The sequence below is a fragment of the Pelecanus crispus genome, chromosome 1 (genome assembly GCF_030463565.1).
Source record: "Pelecanus crispus isolate bPelCri1 chromosome 1, bPelCri1.pri, whole genome shotgun sequence".
Taxonomy (NCBI): Eukaryota; Metazoa; Chordata; class Aves; order Pelecaniformes; family Pelecanidae; genus Pelecanus; species Pelecanus crispus.
In genome coordinates, this window is record NC_134643.1 from 93,559,413 (window position 1) to 93,580,879 (window position 21,467).

Consider the following 21,467-nt stretch of genomic DNA (forward strand, 5'->3'; position numbering starts at 1 on the left):
ATCTGATAACTTTTCATAAAAAAGAATTTTAAAAAACCTCTAAGAGGCTGCAAAGGAAAGAAGACTAGCCTGCCAACTCAGAGAGTACTATTCCTGCCCATTAAGTGGCTGTACTTGTCAGCAAAAACCTGTTCACAAACAAAAGCTTACATAATTAATACCTGGAAAAAAACTACATGAGAGCTGGTGCAGTAAAAGTTCATCTTGTAAGCAAAATTTACTCAATATTTGGAATTCATAATTATATACAAGTAAGCCAAATTCAATTAAGATACTAGGACTTTGTGCAGGCAAGGCCTGAAAGGGCTGACTTCTGAAACTAAGCAGGTTTCTTGGTACTGACCATCTCAGGAACTGAAAATGCTAGAGCATGATGGCTTGGCTCTACATACACAGCCTTTTCCAGCCTCCTGTAAATCTTACCAGTATAGATAGAGGCTTCTCTGGCAGCCACAGGCATGTTGGAGGTATTTGCTACCAGAGCTGTTCTCTTCATGATGCTTTCTACCTTGCCATCAACTTCCATTGTTAACTAAAATGCAAGAAAAGGAAGAAAAAAACCAAAATAACAGTAGCAAGGGTTTTTTGTTTATTTTTTGTTGTTTGGTTTTTTTACTGTATTACTCGCCTTGTGTCAGGATACTCTCCTCACAGCTACTCTACCAAGAGCAGAGGCTAGATTCAAGAATTCAGGATACTGTGCTGGTTTGCCTTCCAGACTGCACACAGCTTAACTCTTTAATGTGCATGCCTCAGCCTCATCTCATCTTCTGCAACTGGCAAATCCCTGTTGACCCCATGCAAATGAGTAATGACAAATTCACTGCATCAGGAAGTACATTACCCTCTCTCAGCTTACTAGGCTGGAAAGGCCAAAAAAATCTTAGCCGCTTGTCATAAGCCCATTAGGAATCGAAGAGCTTTTTTTCCCCATCTACACCGATCCAAATTCATCTGTGACAACTTGACATAAAACCACATACATAACCCTGGTGAAGTCTCACAAGCACCTGAACAACAGAATACATATCCTGACATTTGTGTAGAATTCCACTTACGAATACCCTGGGATTTACCTTTTTCATGGCCACCTCAGCTTGACTTTCTCATCTTGTAATCAAGCAACACACCCAAGCCTTTTACCCCTTATTTCTGACAGTGGAGTTTCAACCTAACAGTTCAAACTATCTGGCTTCTTTCCCATATTTTACAGAAGACTGTGCCACAACTAATTTACTAACATATAACAACTAGAAGGCTAGAAGGACTGGTAAACCTGTGGCTTTTTTTTTTTTTTTTTTTAACCAGGCATTTTCTACTTCCTTCAGAAGGTATTCCAAAGCCTAACATGTCAAACTAGTTATCTGGTAGTAGTTTGTATCACCACTCTGCACCCTATAAATACAGATGCTGCATTTGCTATGCATGGTTAAGTCAGAAAAAAGTTAGAGACATTACCAGTGAAAGGCAAGGTGCTTATAACTGTGCTAAATTACACCCTGGCATTCATTTTAGCTTTATTTTAAACAAGTTAGAAGGTACACCCAAAAACTAGTCTGGATGTTTATTGAGGGGCCACTGAAATAATTCTTGAACTAGCCAAAAGGGAGTTCTGCTCCTACAACCAGAACTTACAGCAGGGAGGCAAGATGACCATTTCAAGTCACTCTACCAATATGATATTTTCATACAGTTACAATACCAGTACAATAGCAAGTCTTCCCAGGAAGGTTTACTCTCCATGAATTCTCCATACTAACCTCAGGGAAATCTCTCAGTACTTCAGACATTTCATTTCCTCGTTCTCCACAGCCTACATAAATGATGACATCACTGTTGGAGTATTTTGAGAGAGACTGTGAGATCACAGTCTTCCCACAACCGAATGCCCCAGGAATCGCTGTTGTACCCCCTTGTACACACCTGAGTAAAGAAAAAGGACTCTGATTTGCAAGGAACTCAAAACCAGCTCTCTCCCATCTTAAAATATGTTTTGCAATAAAACTCCCTAATTAAAAGCAGAGTGACAGAAGTCACATTCAGTGTTCTGGGTGAGAAGCACAGAGGTATTTCACTAAACCAAAACTGAGGGAATAAACTATCCTTTTGTTCTACTGCCCTTGAAGTACATGAGTTATGGTGATACAAACAGCTGGACTTTCAGGCTTGAAACGTAGCAGTTTTCACAGCTGGAAGCACTGATGGAATGCAAATGCTAAGAAAAGAACAACTGTACTTAGCCGTGCATTATAAGAATAAGCAGCACAATATTTTAGGACCAAAATTACTGAATTCAGTGTCTTGGAGGTTAGCTGCTTAAACAAGCATTTTGTGTTACACTTAAGTGCAACAGTTTTTCTAAGTGGTGACCCCAAAAATCATTTGGGAACTATACATCCTCAAGACCATGGAAAGAGATCCTACTTAGGCATTCAAATGGGGATATCAAGTGTGAAAGTTCTAGCTTTTCTGTAGATTTGGCATGATTATGTTAAGTTTATGCTTGTCCATTCTTTCCTAGATTAACGCACTAGAACTATCTTGTTAAACTTATCTTCCTTTTTCCACTAGTAGGTTCTCCTGCCAAATAGAGAAATATGAGGAATTCAGCTAAATATTTTTTGAGATTATGCTGTGATACACAGTGAAAGCCTGGGGTCTGTTTGCACTTAAAAAAAAAATTTAAGGCCTCCTCCCTCCGTTTCCTTCCAAAAGAGAAATTTCTTACCTACTAGAAAATAAAAGGTAGTACTTACGGGAAGAGGGCATCCAGGACCCGTTGGCCAGTTAATAAAGGATGATTGGCTGGTAACTTCTCAGTAACAGGACGGACTTGACGTACAGGCCAGACCTGGACCATAGTGAACTTCTCCTTCACACCTTCAAACTCCAGCTCTAAGACAACATCCTAACAGACAGCATCAGACATCTGAAGTAAGCAAACAGCTGCACACTGGACCAGTATGCAAATTCTCATCTCAACTACTCTGCACAGCTGGGTCTTTGATACCACCACAGACTTCTCAGAACCTCAACACATTATCATCCCCTCCCAAGGGAAGGCTCTTTATAATACTACTGGGGAAAAAAGTGCAAGATGAAACTTCAACTAAAAATATGCTTTTGAAGAGCAACTGAATTTTACATATTCATAAGATACTGTAGATCCCCACAGAGGTCAGCAAACACAGCATACTGAAGGGCCATTGGGAAGCCATATACATAGAAAGCAACTGCACAAGATAATCATGTATCCCTGCAGGCAGGGTAGCAGAAGTGATCATTAACTCAGACAAACTGTTGCATGAAACACATTTTAGTTGGCATCATGCAGAACAGAAAGAGTACATCAGCCTCATGAAAGAGACATGGAATATAACAGCAACTGCTGTTTGTGAGACTTACTGAAGTGTCATAGTTTCCTGGTGGAGCAATGTATGTAACTGTACCCCTGTTCCGTGGGGGCAGCATGATTTTGTGTTTGATAAGAGAGTTTTCATTCACCACACCATAAATATCTCCACCAGTGATGTGGCTGCCAACCTAAAATCAGAACAGGTCTATTAGTCATAAGTGAGAACTCCGGTTTTAAAAAAGAACCTTGACAAAGAACTGTATAAAATAACTATAGCTATTAAGTCTAGCACTGTGATTGTTCCCTTTGTTGTTACAGCACAGTAGCCCATTTACATAACTCATTACACTAACAGCACATTGCTAGCAACACTATCTGGGTTCAGGCGCCTTTCAAGGCACAGACAGTAGCAATTACTGACTGATACAAGGAATTTTCCTCATTTCTTTTATACCTCTTAGTTTAACATGTTAAGCACAGAAAGGATAGCATATATTAATGGTTGGACTGGATGGTCTTACAGGTCTTTTCCAACCTAAATGATTCTATGATATGTTAACCTACAGGGTTGGAAAGAAGATGCCAGGGGCCAAAGCAGTGACATTTTCCAGCTCTGAGGCTGGAATCATTTTCACCATTCACAAAATGTGTGCCGCAGTTATTCTTTTTGCTCAGGTAACAGCCGCTCCTGTTAATGCTTAATGCAATTCCACTAAGGTCTTTACAGTTTTGTAAATACGTCAAAACTTTGCAAGTTTCTCACATGCAGCAGCAACCCACAGTAAATCACATTGAGTAGGTTTTGGTGATCCCCATCCAGTCTCATACATCACCACCACCTCCTAGCACCCCCTTTTCACAGCGTTAACCATAGCTCCCAGCAGTCATAGCCTTGGCACTCTGCTCTGGCCCTAAGCTCTGTGGGTAGAGGAGCAAGAGGGGAAGATAGGCTTGCCAGAACCTACCCGCAGGTTTTTGGAAGGCGTGAAGTCCCATTTGACATCTCGGCTCAAAGCCGACACATTGACACCTCTAGGGATATAGATACTTTTGGTCAGAGTGCTGATGTCTGAGAGAGGCCTCTGTATACCATCAAAAATAGCTCCCATAATGCCAGGCCCTAGTTCCACTGACAGGGGTTTGCCAGTACGGAGTACAGGATCTCCTACAGAGACACCAGCTAAAGATTTGCTGAGGAAAAGTTCATCCAGAGAAAGGGAAAGAAATGGGGCAGAAGGCATCACATTCACAACATCATACTCTTAAACCACCTGCCTTTAAGGTAATATTTTTATTACTATATTACACATCATCATTTGTGAAGCATGTAGGCTTTATACTAAACTCAAGCTGAAATTCCTACAGCAACAAAGTTGCTCATCTTCCAGAGAGACAAAGTAGGGGAAAATATTCTGCTTTACGATCGTTAGTTCAAGTCAACTATATGGATGAGTTTATACGGATGTAGTGCCAGGCAGCAGTATGACAAAACGTCAGGCATTTCTTAAATCATCAAACCTAGAAAACAGGTTTGATTGTTAAAGTCAGACAATGTTATGAAATACATAATTTTTCGCTTCAGATTTTGTTGGAGAACACAACTGTTTTGACCTTGACCCTTGCACAGCCTTTTTGACAGCAGTCTAATTTTAAAGGGAGCTTGTCCAAGACCAGCATTATTTCCCTCCTCTCTGAGATCAAGTTGTCCAGTCTATGTACTATCTAAGCTCCAAAGATGCACAATGGACTTCTCTGCAAAAGGCCAGCAGTTTGGCAAAAGGCCCTGCTACAATACAAAAGAAACCCCCAAAACCCTATGCAAGGCTCAAGAGATTAAATGCATGTTAACTTCAGAGCCCTACGACAGAGCCCTCTCATCAGGAACCTAAGAGTAAACTATACTCAAACTTGTTCCATGTACTGATGGAAGGCTACTAGATATTACAATGATGATGCCATCTAAAATGATGCCATCTAAACTGACAAATTATTAGGTACAGACAGGAGCTAGTCACCAGTTCACCATCCAGCTCCTCAGAATAAAGCTTTGGGAGCCAGCACAGGCTTTTTCCTATCCTCTACAGATACACAGGCACAACTCTTAAATTTGAAAGAATATGAGGGAAAAAAAAAAAAAAAAGAGAAGGTCTGGCTTTAAGTTTTATGACTTCTTTTCTGACATTCTCTCATATATGTGTAAAAGAAAATACATTTTAAGTTAACCAGATTTTAGAAGACATGCTGCGTCCTAGCTGGACCAAGATGCTGTAAGCACACTATGGAAGCAAAAATGTAATCTATCACATCTGGCAAAATACTCTGCCCAGAAAGCAGCATCCTGCCCACTTTACATTTCCTGTTTAAGTGTTATACAAACATAGTTTTCAAAAGCAATGAAAAAAAAATGCAACAAATACTGCTTGGTAGTTTTGCCATTTATGGTTGCCATTTTTCAAACAACTTCCTTAACAAGGAGCTGTAATACTTAAACTAAAATGAACCTAAATTCTAAGGTACTCATTATTTTATTTCCCCATAAAATCAAAAAAGTTCTCCTTGGTACACAACCAAGCTAGATAAGATTTACCTCAAAACCATCAGAATTTACAAAAGATGTGCCGAATAGATGTTTCTGCCTGCCAGCATCAGAAGTACCAAGCCCTGGTCCCAGACAGCTTTGTTCATCTTCTTCATCCTAATGACCACTGTGTTCTGGACTGCGCAGTCTGGCAGGCCGAGAGGGATCAGTGAAAAGGATACATGTTTCTTCATACACCTGGACAGTTGCCAAATCACCTTCCAGTCGGATAATCTCCCCCACCAGTTCACTGTGGCCTACTCGTACCAGCTCATACATAGCAGCACCTGCCATGTTGCATGCTGTGACCACTGTAGAAGACAGACACGTAGGTAAATATTTTTCCTGTAGCTCAGGAAATTTATTCATCAGAAGTTAGTAAGGACTGCACAGCATAAAGCCTGGTATTCACCCAAATCAGAAGCGCATTCTTGATTTCACAAAAGGGCTAACTTGGCTGCCACAAATCCTGACATTTCTAGTTTAAAAGCCAAAAAAAAAAGTTTCCCTATACTTTTCACACTGTTCCTTTATGCTCAATAAGAGGACACTATCAGAATATAGTAGTTCACAGATAATTCACACCATAATTTCTTAGCTATCTTGACAGATGGCAAATGTTTAGGGTTTTAGAGACGCAGTGAACTTTGACAGACACGTTACATAGCTGCTTCTGTCTTTCAGTTAGCTGGGCCACATTCCCATCTGACTAAATGAAACATGCACAAGAAAATGTCAAAAGCTCACCTGATACCTGGTAGTTACATAAACCTGTATGGGGACCAGCATTTTCAAGCCACTCAAACTTCTGTTTACCTTGGTAGCATCTGGATTCTAACATAACAAACTATTTCCATGCATAGATCAAGCCGAGGTGCCTGCTAAAGGCAACACATACCCCTGTATCTAGAGTGGCAGATGTCTACAAAGCTTTTAAGGAAGCACTATTTTGACATTTTATTTCGTAGAAAAGTGATGTATAACTTAAACCATTTAAATTAACTTTCAACAGATAAAGACTCTTTTACAGCACGTTTTGGGCCTGAAACCTACTGTTTTGAGTTAGATTTCAGCAGGTCATACATGAGGCCTAGCTGCTTTCAGACAAAATTTATCATGTCTTTAATATTATAATATCAATCTTGCATACTGGTTTCATGTATTTACACAAAAATACATTTTCCACTTCTCAGGAAAGAAAGCTGCATCAGTTTAAAACTGTTTTTAAGTATCACTGCTGCAGTTAAGGAATTGGCAGTTAAAGAACACAGATTTTTTAGGTAGACACAAGCCAAGGGAATTTCTTATTCATCAAATAAGCTGCATTAACAAAAATACATGCTATCCTTATGTTCTCACATTCCCATCTTTTCCTTCATCTCTTGAAGAGAACGCAGGAGGGAACAGAAAAGCTGATAGAGTCTGCACATATTCAAAAGCTGTTACCATCACAGCCTAAAGAAACTATTTAAGCTGATAAAGAAGGAGAAAGAGTTCTCCTCTTCCCAGTGGCACTACCACCACGTCCTGCCACCTTCCCTGACCCTTGCAGCTCCTAGCTGAGCTCCTCCAGCCCGCAGTGCAGTAACACAGAACAGCCCGACACTGGCAGAGGACTGAGTATTCCGGAGAGCACAGGGTCAAATTGCATTTCAGTGGGAACGGGCTATGCATCTCACACCCTTTTAGAGAAGCTTAATACACTGGGCCTGCAGATTAATGACCAAGTGGCTGTACCTCATCCAGAACGTTTACTACCTTTTGAAATATCATTAGTATTATTATTCATCAGCCTGCCTCTGCACATTACATCTTCAAATAAGATAATTAATCTTAAAGCAGTAACATCTTGTTAGTGTATTTCTTAATATTTTATCAGACTAAGTCAATGATCTTTCTTAAAAAGCCTCCCCCCAAAAAAGAAAGAGAAAAAGCCCCACCCAGAGCTCTACTATACTTCTTCACTTCTGAGTTCACCTCCAAGTGAACAAGATTAACAAAGACACTAGATAAAACAACACCTATGGTTTCCTATACAAAATAATACCTACCAGGTCCTGAGACTCCATGGACATAGCCAACAAAAGCCTCTCTGTCCTCATCACGGATTTTGGGTAGCTTGGAGAAGTCCATTTTGCCTGTTCAACTGTACAGAAGGAAAAAAAAAAAAAAAGAAGAGAGTCAGTTCTGAAGAACACACACATGTAAGAAGTTCCTCCTCTTCCTCCCTTTTGCTCTCTCCTTGTTTCCAGTTAGAAAGAATTCTGAACTTTAGAATTCTGAACTCACATAGCCTGAAGCACCTTAACCACACTGATTTTAAAGCTATAAAAAGTTACAGAGTAACTCATTTAAACAAACAAAAGAACTAACACCCCCTACTGCAGAAACACAGGGGTGGTACATCACTCCACAAAACACCGCTGAGCGAAACAGTTACACTCCAAAAATGCCAAAACACACTGCTGGACTCTTTTCAAGCCCAATAACAGGATATTTAAACAATGGAGACTCTCTTCTGTCTCCCACATCGCATCTAGCCTCCTTCAAAACATGGAGTTTTCCATGATTCTGAATGAGCAAGGGAATGTTCTGGGACTGCTTTACTGCCACCGGTTTCTAAAAGACCTACTACAAATACTAATTGTGAAAATTCTATTTTTGCTATCTCAAGCTGCTGAATCAGAGTGTTCAGAGGAAGACACATACATTTGCACAAACACCAGCATGCAAACATGTGAGTCCTCTATATGCTAGGTATTATGCAGTCTTGCTCCCAGTGAAACCCATGGAGCATTATAGAAGATTTGTGCTGAATAATAGCCAAAAAACTCAACTTGCAACAGTTAAACACTGACATCTCTTGCCAGTAACTGTTTAGAGAATCTAAACAACTGGCACAGGAAAAGCTGTTTGAGAAACAGACCTCCTCAATCCACGTTTGTCCTGTAATTGACAGCTGGCTGTCCTGCTTCTGGTGCTGATAAGAGTATTTAATGTTTTTGCTTTGTCAGTCCTTATCATGCTTTGCGTTGCCTTGGAAACTGATCAGTGTAAGAGAACTGTAAGGCAACTCTCTATCCATTTATACTGCATTGACACATTTATGATACAGGACTGGTGAAAGGTGTGGTATGGCAATCCCAGCATACAATACTCTCTGCGTACCAACAGGGCCTATCCAGCAAAAGTCCATGGTTTGCTGGTAGGAACCGTGTGAGGCATCTGTTGACACTCATAGTCCTTGCAAGAAGCTTAACCTAACCTGGCATCATCTGCAAAGCAGCAAATACAGAGGTGTACTCAGGCTTGAAAACCTGCTCTGTGTACAATGAGGAATTGCCACCGCTTCTTACCATCATCAAAGGATGCTTTTCTGACTGTTCTTCAGGAGCAGTAGGTAGCTGGCATCTGCTATTCTTAAAATCTTATGACTGTTTAAAATCTTATGACTTATGACTGCTTTTTAATACTATGCTACAAATCCTCTGCCCCTCAGCCTCTTTACCAATCTAAATGTCTTAAATTGGTGGCTCTGTTCTGCAAGAAAAGGCTCTCCAATGATTCCAAATTCCTATTCATCCTGAAGGAAGAGCTTCTTCCAGGCTCCACGTCTTGCTGGAACAGATTGTGTGCCACCCCAACAGCTGATCATGACTCAGTCACCACCAGCCCAGAGTGGAACTGCTAACTGTTCTCAAGCTCAAAGGGTAAGTCAGATACCTGTTAGATCCCTCTGCTCTCCATAACGATAGTTTATCCTTTAAGCTGCCTGTTGCTTAGGCCCAGAAGACAATTTTAATTTCACTGCTTATTTCTCAAAAGTCTCTTCTGAAAAATGGCAGAGGGGAGGTCCTCACAAAGCAATCTGCAGTTTCTGAGCAGCTGGCAAGAGCTGGTTCTGATCTGACTAACATAACTACCTCATCTTTTTTGCTTTTAACAATTAAAAACATTGCAAAACTCAAGCAAAATTACTGTTCATCCTGACAAAAGCAGCTAGTCTTATAAATCCACCCAAAACATTTATTTCAACATACCATGATACAGAACAATCTCTAGAGTCCTACTACCAAAATGTTCTATAGAAGCACAATAAAGAAAGAGCTAAACCAAATTCTCATAACTGAATTAGTGACACTGTTTGACAATTAGACAGTACAGGGTCCCACACGAAAGAGTCAATTCACAAAGGCAAGGAAAAGCAGGAAGAACACTGGCTAGTTTCAATTTAAATTAACTTCTCTTCATATCCAAAACCTGCAGGTCAGCCGACTGCCACTTGAAGCAACTGTTTATCTTTTAGAGACACTAATAAGAACCTCAGAACAGTCATTCTGCAGTTGAAATGGCATCCTGGCACCCAGCACCCGCCTCTCATTCCTGTGCCTGCTCTGCTCCCTATCTCTTCCTACAGCCACCTTCCTCACTAACCGACCAAACCAACTAGAAGGGAATGGGGTTCCTCTGCTAGACCACCTAGAAACACACCAATAAACCCTGTCTTTGTCCTGATCTTTAGCATCTGCACCAACTTCTTTTAAACACATATCTATTAAATATTTCAAGTGTAAAACATGTGGTGAATTTCTCCTCACCTTTCTTTGTTCCATCTCCTATACACCTCCAAACAAAGTACACACAGTCAAAAAAGCCAGTGCTCACCCAGGCAAGCTGACCTCTTTTTTAAGGGGTTACACATCTTTTAACATTGAATACAAATTAAGGAAAAAAAATGCCGTTATTTGTCTCTGCATAGTTGTCTTGTGCTGGTGTATTAGCATTACAGATTTTCATTCTAGATGGAAAAGCCCCTGAGGGCAGAAATCTTGCCTTACGTACCTATGCTGTTAAATGTCTTCATTGTTAGTACTCAGATAAAATGGAATTCCCTAAAGCACGTCAGAATTTGCTAAACATAACGTTATGTGTGTGCAGGCAGTACGTACTTACCCCAGAAGCCATGGTAGCTAGCCATTTTAGAAATCTACCGAGTTCCTACAGCCTTTCATAGGCCTCTTACCAATGCAGGTTATTAGGCACTACATGCCATCCACTCCTACAAAGCACACTAGCACACCTACACAGGGTATTAGCTTAATTTTAATTCCCTTACGAGCAAAGTTGCATCTTGTACCCTTTACCGTGTATAAACAGGAATCTTCCTCTTCTTAAGCAGTTCAACAATTGATTTTAAACATGCTCTTAAGCTCTAACATGGTCATATTCTGCTTAACAGTGCCAGAAATCAAAATATTACTTGCCACAGAACAGTCTTTTACTGAAAGGTGATTTATTAAAGTAATTTTATAGTCATAATTAAACAAGAAAGGGCCAACGACCTGAGTTTTCTATCTTGATTTCTCCCCAGCACAGCAATTTGGCTACACAGTAACCCAAAAATGTAACTATCCCACTCTCAATGCCAGAGAAACCTGTTTTCTATTACAGTTCCTTGGTTTTACTTCAAATGTTTGACCAGTCCCTGAATTTACACAATGAACTGCCTTACCACAAAGATGTCTTCAAAATTAAGACTCCAGTGAGATTTTTTTAGAAGGAGCCTTCTTAAAGCAAGGACAAAAAGCCACGACTATTTTATCATATAAACACAGAGTCTTACCTTATTTTGCAGAAACAGGCAGTAACAAAAATCCACAGGCCCAATGAAGCAAAGCCAGAATTCAGCACTTAAGCACCACCGCTTAAGAAATAATTGTCCTTCTAGTGCCCCTACACAGAGGGATGAGAAAGCCTGCTGCAGAGGGGAAAGAAATTTCTGACACACAGCAGAGGCACAACCACCTGACTTGATGAGTCATCAGTCTCTCTCTCTCCCACCAGCACCGAGGAATGCCGCAATAGCAAATCAACCTACCTAGAGCCCAGCTGAGCTCCCATCTGTGCCCTCCTTCCTGCACAGGACCAAGCATAGGAAATTAAAAGAAGCATTCAGCACGCACATAAAGGACCTCCTACAAAGCCAATAATCCCAATGTCCCAAGTGGTGCATGCTACTACATAAAAATCCTTGAGAGAGAGATGCATGCTTTCTGCTGGAATCCATTCACCTACCAGTCCTCCTGCCTAATATATCCATGTGAGCGCACGTTCTGGTCTGGAACAGCTTAACAGAACAACTGTTTAACAACAGACTGCACAGGGAGACAGACGCTGAAGACGCCGCAATACTAATTGCTTGAGTATGTAGAACAGGTATTGATTCTTGTCAAAAGTGAGTCTTGTGGGGCTTACTGCTGCTAATATAAGAACCCCTTCCCCTGGTTAGCAGAAGCATTGATGCAAATGAACAACATCCAACACCTTAGCGAAGCAGGCTGATGTGCCACCTTGAGTGACAGCTGCTAGAATCTGCTTTCAAAGATTGACAGGCATTGACGTTGTCCTGTACGCCGTACAAAAGACAAGGAGCTATGCAGGCTCTCCCTCAAGAAGCCACATGAGTTAAGAATTCCCTGCAGTCTTCACAACTTCTCAAGACTATCTTTGCAAGTTCTAGGATTAGCAACACATCAAATCGGCACAAAAGCGAAATTGTAGTAAATAGCACAAGACCAGTATAAAATTCAGAAGCAGCAGCATTACATTAATGTCACCAGTGCTAGGATTAATTCTGCTGGATTAACTTTGAACTAAGGTCATACATTTTACTCTGTCTGAAACAGACTAATATATTTTGACTTCCTAGGGTAGAAAAAGAGAGTCAGAATATAAGCCCTTATGTTCAATATCCAGGAAAACTTAACTAGGCATACACAATAAAACATAGCCAATAAAGTTTTCCAAAGAAAACCCCTCCTCCTCTTCTTAGTAAAAACCTAGATGTTACAGGATAGTAAAGATCACAGCCCACACTGGACAACCAGCTTAGCGTTGCATTTCAGTCATGCTTTAGAATCAAGACTGCCCACATTTACTGTGTTCACCTGAGCAGACTTTGGTACGGTGCATAAGTCCCAGTGTCCAGCTGTATGAGGCAAAGGCCTCGTAAATAACAGGATAATCACTGCCACAGATTTCCTGTAACTTGGACACTTTATACTTCCCCTTCCAACAGCTGATATTTTTAAGAGGAAGTATTAAAAAAATACAGTGCTGAAGTTACTAGACAAATGCAGAAGTTCGGCAACATTTCTGCACCTAGAATCCAGAATATTGTCCCAGAAGAAGCAGCATGCCCAGAACTCTAACACAGGTCACTCGGAAGGGAAGCCAAATAGTATTCTCAGGAAATATGTTCCTTCATACTACACAGAGTTGTAATTTTACTATAATACAGCAGGGAAAATTACTCCACAGTTCTCAGTCACCAAACAACAGAATCACTGAGGTTGGAAGGCACCTCTGGAAATCTAGTTCCAAACCCAGGTTTCAACGCAAGCGAGAGCAGGCTGCTTAGGGCCATGTCCAGCTGGGTTTTGATTATCTCCAAGGATGGAGACACACAACGCCCTGGGCAGCCTGTTCTGGTGTTCAGTCACCCTTACAGTAAAATGTGTTTTCTTACATTTAAAGGGAATTATGTGTATTTCAGTTTGTGCCAATTGCTTCTTGTTATTTCAGCAGATACCGCTCCACCTTCTTTGCTCCCTCCCACTAGGTATTTATATATTTTACATTAAGATTCTCTGAGCGTTCTCTTCTCAAGGCTATATAATCCCAGCTGTCTCAGCCTCTCCTCATATGAAAGATGCTCCAAACCTTTAATGGTCTTTGTGGCCCCTTTCTGGACCCACTCCATGAAGTCCATGTCTCCCTTCTACTGGAGAACCCAGAACCTGACACAGCACTCCAGATGTGGTTTCCCCAGAGCTCAATCGAGGGGAAAAATCACCTCCCTGAACCTGCTGGCAGGGTTCTTCCTAATGCAGCACAGGATAGCGCTGGCCTCCTTTGCCACAGGGACACCTTGCCAGCTCATGTTCAACATAGTGTCCACCAGGACCTCTAGTGCTTTTCTGCAAAGCCACTTTACAGTCAGCCAGTCCCCGCCTGTAGCAGGGCATGTGGTTATTCCCCCCCAGGTGCAGGACTGTGCATTTCCCTTTGTCAAACTTCACAAGATTCCTGTCAGCCTATTCTTCTGGTCTGTCAAGGTCCCTCTGGTACAGCAGCACAGCCCTCTGCTATATCAAACACCTTCCAACTTGGCATCATCTGCATTCTAAGGAAACCAGGCAGGAGTCGCCTCCTGTGCTCAACAGAACAATGTGGCTTAGTCTTCTCTTCACACAGACATCAAGAAACTAACTGTACCAATCCTCCTGCCATAAGCTTAGAGTTAGAAGTATCATTGTTTCTTAAACGCAACAATACGGACATTGTTCCTCTTAATTATTCATACAATTCCAGTTGCCATAGGGTACTTGGAGGCCACCTCTGCTCTTGATAGGTCAGGAATCTGCTTAAGTGATGCTCAGCTACATACTGCAACCATACAAAACAATTCATCTTTCACACAACTTGTTTCTTGGATACTATAAAGCCCCTTCCTCTCACATGAGGCTTTCTACTCAGCACAGGTACAGGTAAATCTAGGTGTATTCAAGGAAAAGATAGGAAATAGAATTATGCTGCCACTGTCAGCACAGTACAAAATGGCTACAAAGGGAGACTGTGCAACATGGCAATTCATGAAGCCCATCACAAGCTCCTACTGCCTTCTTCTTCAAAACAGATGGGGACTTACCTGCGGGTGTGCCAATACATACAAGCCTGATACTTCAAGCAAACATCATGCCTTGCACACAAGCTAAATATATATAAAATATAAATGTATTTTATACATATATACAGCATAAGAGACTCTCCCTTACCACAAAGATGGCATGTGAAGTCTGTCCATGCAAGAAGTACCACCACCACAAATTGTTATTCAAGCATCCAAGTGTTTATTCAGGAACTTGGGAGATTCCTCCAGTTAGCCCAGAACAGGACTAGAAAAAAAAGTTGTGTTTGAACATGACTGAGAAGCAGCAGTTAGCAGCAGTGATAAATCTAGATAGAAAGGCCAGCAAGGCATTCATTGCATAACTTCTTTGACCTGCTGAAGATTTGATCAGCTCAGTAGGTAACTGGCTTCTGACTTCAAATGCAGTTATCACGCTATATCTAGAGTTGATAAAGATCCTAGTTTTATCAATTAAAATACTCCTGTTGCTAGACAAAGCCACATTGTTCATGTGAAAAAAATCTTCATCAGCTGACTGGCTACATGCTACAGAGTTTTCCATAACAGGGTTTTCTACGCTGATTCTTTCCTCTCGGCCCAGAAGGCTTCTCCAGAGGTGCTCGAGGTAGAAAGGGATGAGCATCCCCTTATTTCTTACTTGCTACACTGCTTCACAAGTTTCTTACTATGAAAAATTTAACATTCCTTTCAGCCTGCTACACATCCTGCCCCTTCTTTGGCTTGACAGACCTTCACACAAAAGAAAGATCTAATGCAACTAAGATCCAAGCCATACCACAGAATATTCATTTCTGCGTCCCACAGTGACCTTCTTTTCTTATCCTGATCCTGTCATCTAGCTGCTAGGGCTGAAAAGTTCTGCAGCCATCTGCTTAGTGCAATGCTCAGTCATTTTCTCTAGAGGAGCAACACTTTCATTAACCTCACTAACATTACTGCAGAGCTAAAATCCACCCTTGCTTTTGTTAAATAAAAGTCACTCTAATTCTAGGTGCACTTGGCATTGTCACTTGAAATACTTTTTGTTGCTCTAACCTTTAAGATGACAAACATCAAAATGAGATAAACACAAAGCTGTAAGCAATTATAGCAGCAAACTTTACTATAGTTCAGTAGAGTAACTTCTGAATAGCTGAAGATTCTTCCCTTAACAGACAAAAGGTGTGCAATTTCATAAAACAACTATTGCCAGATTTGTAAGTCAGGCTCAGTTTTACAAGCAGAAACATATTAGTAATTTGCGCTCATTAAACCACATTGGTCCTCTACAAGCCTCACCATTGCCTAACCTCTTGTCCCTAAGTGCAATAGCTAAAATACTGAGCACAAGTTTGGAATAAGCATTTCATCACTACATTTAACTTTTAGAGCAGTCTTTAAAGTTGACATATTATGGAATCTTCAGTTTATTATGTGAGGTATTTGACAGCTAGTTTGAAGAGCACGTTTGCATGAATGTCTTTGAGAAAGATCTAATACCCCTACCAGATAGAAGTACTCTTTTACAGCACTTTGGTATAATGAAACACCTGGTTGGAATCACAACACATATATTGGCATTGGATTCCAGTAAAAGGAAATTAAATTGAGGTCAACTTTTCCTGTAATGGGAAACTTCATCTTTAAGTTAAGCCACATTGGAGATTTTATGTTCAATTACCTGTATTTACAAGTATACCAAGTATTTACAACTTCTTTAGAATAGCCAGAGCCCCTCAAACATAATAAATTTTAGTATTGTTTAAACTACATATTGTGGTGGTTGTCTGAATACCCACAAGGTGATGCAAATTTATCTCACTATAACAAAACCCTCAAGATTTCAAGGATCTAGAGAAAAGTCACATAATAGAATTGCCTTTTTGTAAGTCCTTACCAATGTTATCTGCATTTAGCCACCAATACTATTTTAGTTTTTTTCTGAAGAGCTGCTTTTCAAGGTATTACTTTCATAGTGAGAAACAAAATAATGATATAGTGTAATAATGAGAATAACCAAATGTTTGTCCCACTAACTGAACTTCTCGGCAGATGCAGTTTCTTTGCTAAAATATTAAAAAAAACAGTCAAGTCATTCTTCAGGCCATTAAAGGAAACTTGTATACCTGAAAGCTTTTGTCCAGCTATGATAAACTATTCTAATAAAGGCACAGTTTTCTCTCTACAAATGTAATACCTTTTCCCACAACCCTCATCCCACCCTCATCCCTCAACCACCCCAGCCACTGCTCTGCATGCTTAGAGCACAGAATGCAGACCAGCAGCATAGACATTCACACCACCTATCTTTTACGCAAGTCTTAAACAACAACAAACCACTCCCGTAAGCGAGCACAGCTTACGGCATCCTAAAGAATGAACGCAGCAAGGGGAACACTACATCTTCACAGTGCAGGTTTTGGGCATTTTTCTCGGGATGCCATCTGGCAGAAAGAGTTAGTTGGACAGACTGGTCAGCTGAAACGCACCAGTATTTCAACTTGGCCATGAGGATCCTTACAATATGAGTGATCTTCAACTGATTAAGAAGGACAAAGATAACACTTTCACATTACAGAGATAGCCTCTAGGAACACTGCTTCTCTCTTAAGTGTTTGCATCTGCAAAGGGTCTATTTTCAGCAGACGTTTTAGTTCATTTAACTGTTTAGCAGGATGAGTCTCGGCTCACTGGGGTAGCAATGGTCTTCAAAATTATTCTTCTCAGGATTAAACAGATGTCAGACAGCTAATGCAGAAAGCCCAGTGCTATAAAAACATGGCCATGATGGCAGCTTCCCATACTAGTTTTAGTACTTCCCTATTACTTCCGATTTGAACATTTTAAGACACCCACAATGGACTCTCCAAAATGCTGTAAACTACGACAAAATTAACTGTCAACAGCCACCATGCACGTATTAGATCACTGACAGACAAATCATTTCTGAAGAGAGTGAGCAGTGACATTGAAATTTACTGTTACACAAGCTCAGAGGTGTATTCACGCTGATGAACCAAGAAAATAAATTCAGCAGCTAAAACTGATCTTCATCTGCCATTTCGTTAAGTGTTAGACTATGACTTTCAGGATTTATCAATATATGTCTTACTGGTTTCCAGAGTAAGTTTATCATCTCAGTAAAGTCAGACCCTATAAGGCAAAGCTTGTTATAGCAGCCATATAACATATGGAAGTCTAAAAAGTTAGCAGAAAATGGTCACTCTTTCTAAGAAGCAGGGGTGTTTAACTTTGGGAGATTTTGACAAAAACAGGAGAAATACATGCATAGATAAAAGAAGTAACCAAACCAAAATGATTTATGCAACTGTAGAACTTATTTCCATGAGATATGACCAAACCCAAGAATTTAGTATAAGCTTAACTGTCCACTTTCGAAGGGGAGGAGGGAGTGAACACAACAAAAAAAAAAACTTTTCAGAACATAAAAAAGGTACAGCAATGACAATCAGAAGATCCAGTCTAAGCCAGTTTTGCACACCAGACCTTTAGGTGATTACCAGCTTAATCTTTACAGGAAGAAAAGGTTGAAAAGTTTAGAGTCATTCCGCTTCCTCTCCTGGAGTAGATCCCCATTTCTCTCTGTCCATCTGGAAGGCTAAAGAAGTCACATGTTTTAAGACAGTGAGTAAGAGTAAATGAGCATGATATTCCAGTTGACTACATCTTCCGTTTTCCTTGGTATAGTTCCATTCTAAAATAATCATGTGGATACCATTGTTCAACAATGCCTCATGCCAAATCTAAAATCCCCCACTTTTCTTTGTAACCAATGATACAAGTATGGAGAAAAGAAAATCTATTTTCATTTTCAGGCAACGTAGGGGTTTTTTAAAAAGAGAGAGAGAAAGAAAAAAAGCAACTATTACTTAGCCAGCAATAGCATGAAACATTTTTTGGTCAATGCCAGAGCAATCAAAGATATCAACTAGGTTACCCTGTAATCCTTTTACTCTTTCTAAAAGGTCACGTATGTCCAATTAGGAACACAGCTTTAGTTCACAAACAAGCAATTTAAAAGCACAAGGGAAAAACGTTGGTAGGAATTTTCAGGGCTCAAGAACTCAAACAGACAGTATTATGGTATCAAAACACAAGTGAAGTATAGTGCCTCTAAATGTATCTCCGGGGGAATCATCTAGTAATCTGCTGGTCTATAGCGGCTTTGGATGACAATGTGTAATACCAGTACCCATGTGTCTCTGAAAGATAAATGCACAAAGTCATACTGGGAAAAAATTTAGACAACAGAAGCACACTGAAGCCTGCAGACTTTGTAAGTCTGGATTAATGAGGTAGAAAACATGAATATATACTCAGACCAAAATAAAAGTTAAATTGAAGCTTATGCTGTATAAAAATTAAACAAGTAGTACTAATCGTTCATGGTTGAACCCTAATATTAGCACTATCTGTAGAAAATATCTCTTGATTTGGAAAATGGAAAGGTTGCATTTACAGGAAACGGAGATCTTGTGTTACTATTGCAACACAAGACTTCAACCCCCATTTGAGCAGTCAGCTGATGCCAGCAGTCATTTTCCAGCATTGTCTTAATTTCTCCTTCCCCATCCACTCAAGCTGATGTCCATAGTAGTTTATCATGTTTGAATGCCATGCTTTGTCCCCTGATTGTAGAATTAAGACTATTTTTTTCCCCCACAGAACAGAGTAAAACTGTTTTCAAGACGACGACATAATAAACTGACAAGCACAGCAAAAATAATCTGCAATATGTTTGGTAATTTAAAGACCTGTACACACCAATCTCACTTCACATATTCTTAAGTGGAAAATAATAAAATGTAGATACTATTAAATATTTATGCTTGCTGCTCATTGAAAAGGCCTTTAAAAGTATAGAGAAGCCAAACATTCAGCTGCTGCAGATCCGCAGAGTGCCAAAGTCAGCACAAACAGAGCAACTTACAATATAGTGAGGATCTGCCTCAGTTATTCAAACTTCCACTTGCAAATGCCAACCTATGCTCATCACATTCGCACTGAAGTGCTATAAATGGGTGGGCTAATAAACCACCTTTAGCCGGCTGTCAGCAGGTTCTCCTCCTTTCCCACCCCCTCTCCACTTCAACAAGTGGTGTTAGCATTTGAAATACCATGCCAGATCAAATAGCCAGCGTACTTCGCTGAAGTATTGCATTACAATGAATAAAACCACCACCAAATTGCTTTTATTCCCAGCTGGAGTGCAAATTCTCTGACGGAAGGTAGTAAAATCTTCGGAAGGTAGTAAAATCTTCAGAAGAAATCACTTTGGGCAACCGCATTGAATGGATAGATCTTGATACATACGTGTCATATACTCCGAAGTCACAGCTATCTGTAACGTGTACAGTAACATCCAGAACCCAGTCACATAAAATTTCTTTCCTGCCTTTAGATGAATTCTAAGCACAATGGTTGGAACACCTCATCTAAATCAGGATTTTGTCACTGGCTACAGGAATAGGAAACACTTTTGATTTGCCATCAGTATTTTCAACTGCAAAACAAAAGGCGGTCCCTTTTACTAAGGAAGAGTTGCGGTCAGAAGCCAGTAGCAGCGTTCCTCTTCCATAGCCTCGCTGCTCGCTCGCTTTGGGGCTACGGTCAAGGCACAGAAAGATTCAGTTCCATCCACCCAAGATGGTGGGGTGATCTGGCACAGAAACCTACCCACTGTCACCTCTTTATAATGGATTCTGGTATACCCCCGCGATATCTTGCTGGGAGCCTCTGAGAGCATTCAGCAGGTTTCTTAGTGGGGGGAACCCTACTCAGGGGGCTGCTTTGCTTTCCAGGCCTTTTCTCCCTGAGCCACGGGACCAGGAAGAGCAGGGCCGCCGCTAGCGCGCTCTCCCGCTGGGGAGCGGCTCCGTGCGCACAACGCGCACAGGGCCGCGCTTTTCTCCCTCCGGTGGGAGCCGAGCAGGCAGCAGGCTCGGCCTCCGCTCACAGCGCAGCCTTCTGCCCTTACCGCGCCCCGGGCAGACGGGGCGGGAGGAGAAGGTCGGCCGCCCAGGGGCCCTGGCCGCCGCCAAGGAGACACCCGCTCGGCAGGGCGCCTCAGAGGACGGCTCCGCGGGGAGACGGCCGCCCCTCCCGGACAGGTAACGGCCGGGGGCGGGGGGGAGAGATGACCACCCCCCCTACCCACCCCCCGCTTCACGGCGCCGGGCGCGCCTCGGGAGAGGAGGAGGCGGAAGGAGCGGAGCAGGGCTGGGGGAGAGGGGGACGAGACGCCTCACCTGCGGCCGGCGCCGGCACACCCGAAGCCCTGCTCCCTCCGGCGGCGGCGGCAGCGCTGGATCAGCTGATGCCGGCCCCAGGCGCATGCGCCGCGGCCTACGCCGGAAGCGCCCGCCCCCGCGCGAGACCGGCGTCCCCGCGCCCACTTCCGGGCGGAGCTTTTACCCGCCGGGCCCGGGCTGCTTCCCGCCGCCCGCGCGAGCAGGCAGAAGCGATTGGCCGCCCCACCCCGCGTGGCGAGGCGCCCCGCCTCCTTCCCTCGTGCCGCCCCGCCCCGCCCCCAGTCACGCGGGGGATGCCGCGCGGCGCCGCGCCGCCCCGCCCCCCACCTTCTCCCCCTCCCCCTCTCCCCGCGAGGCGAGGGGCGGGCGCGGCGCGTGCGCGGCGGGGGCGGGCAGGAGTTGAGGGGGGGGGGGGGGTGAGGGGTCATGGCGGCGAGGCGGCGGGCGGGGGCGCGCGCGGCGTGAGGTGAAGGGTCACGGGGGCGGGGCGGCGGGCGGACGGGCGGACGGAGGCCCATGTGGAGCGGGCGCGGGAGCAGGAGGCTGAGCCGCCCGCGCCGCCCGGGCCGA

At 42.3% G+C, this 21,467-nt stretch overlaps 1 protein-coding gene across 2 annotated transcripts in view; it reads right to left on the reverse strand.

Moving 5' to 3' along the window:
• ATP6V1A (ATPase H+ transporting V1 subunit A) overlaps nt 1-20,926 on the reverse strand; it is a 31,507-nt gene extending 10,581 nt beyond the window's left edge. The window contains exons 1-8 of one of the 2 annotated variants that reach the window (XM_075715147.1): nt 20,895-20,926; nt 7,985-8,079; nt 6,116-6,244; nt 4,321-4,535; nt 3,406-3,543; nt 2,757-2,908; nt 1,761-1,923; nt 424-532 (exon numbers count right to left, since the gene is read on the reverse strand). In XM_075715147.1, coding sequence (XP_075571262.1) covers nt 424-532; nt 1,761-1,923; nt 2,757-2,908; nt 3,406-3,543; nt 4,321-4,535; nt 6,116-6,244; nt 7,985-8,066 — 988 coding nt within the window. In that variant the 5' untranslated portion in view covers nt 8,067-8,079; nt 20,895-20,926. Of the gene's footprint in view, nt 1-423; nt 533-1,760; nt 1,924-2,756; nt 2,909-3,405; nt 3,544-4,320; nt 4,536-6,115; nt 6,245-7,984; nt 8,080-14,770; nt 14,794-20,894 lie in introns of those variants that run through there. The other variant, XM_075715155.1, reaches the window with a different exon arrangement.
• Between the last annotated feature and the right edge of the window lie 541 nt (nt 20,927-21,467).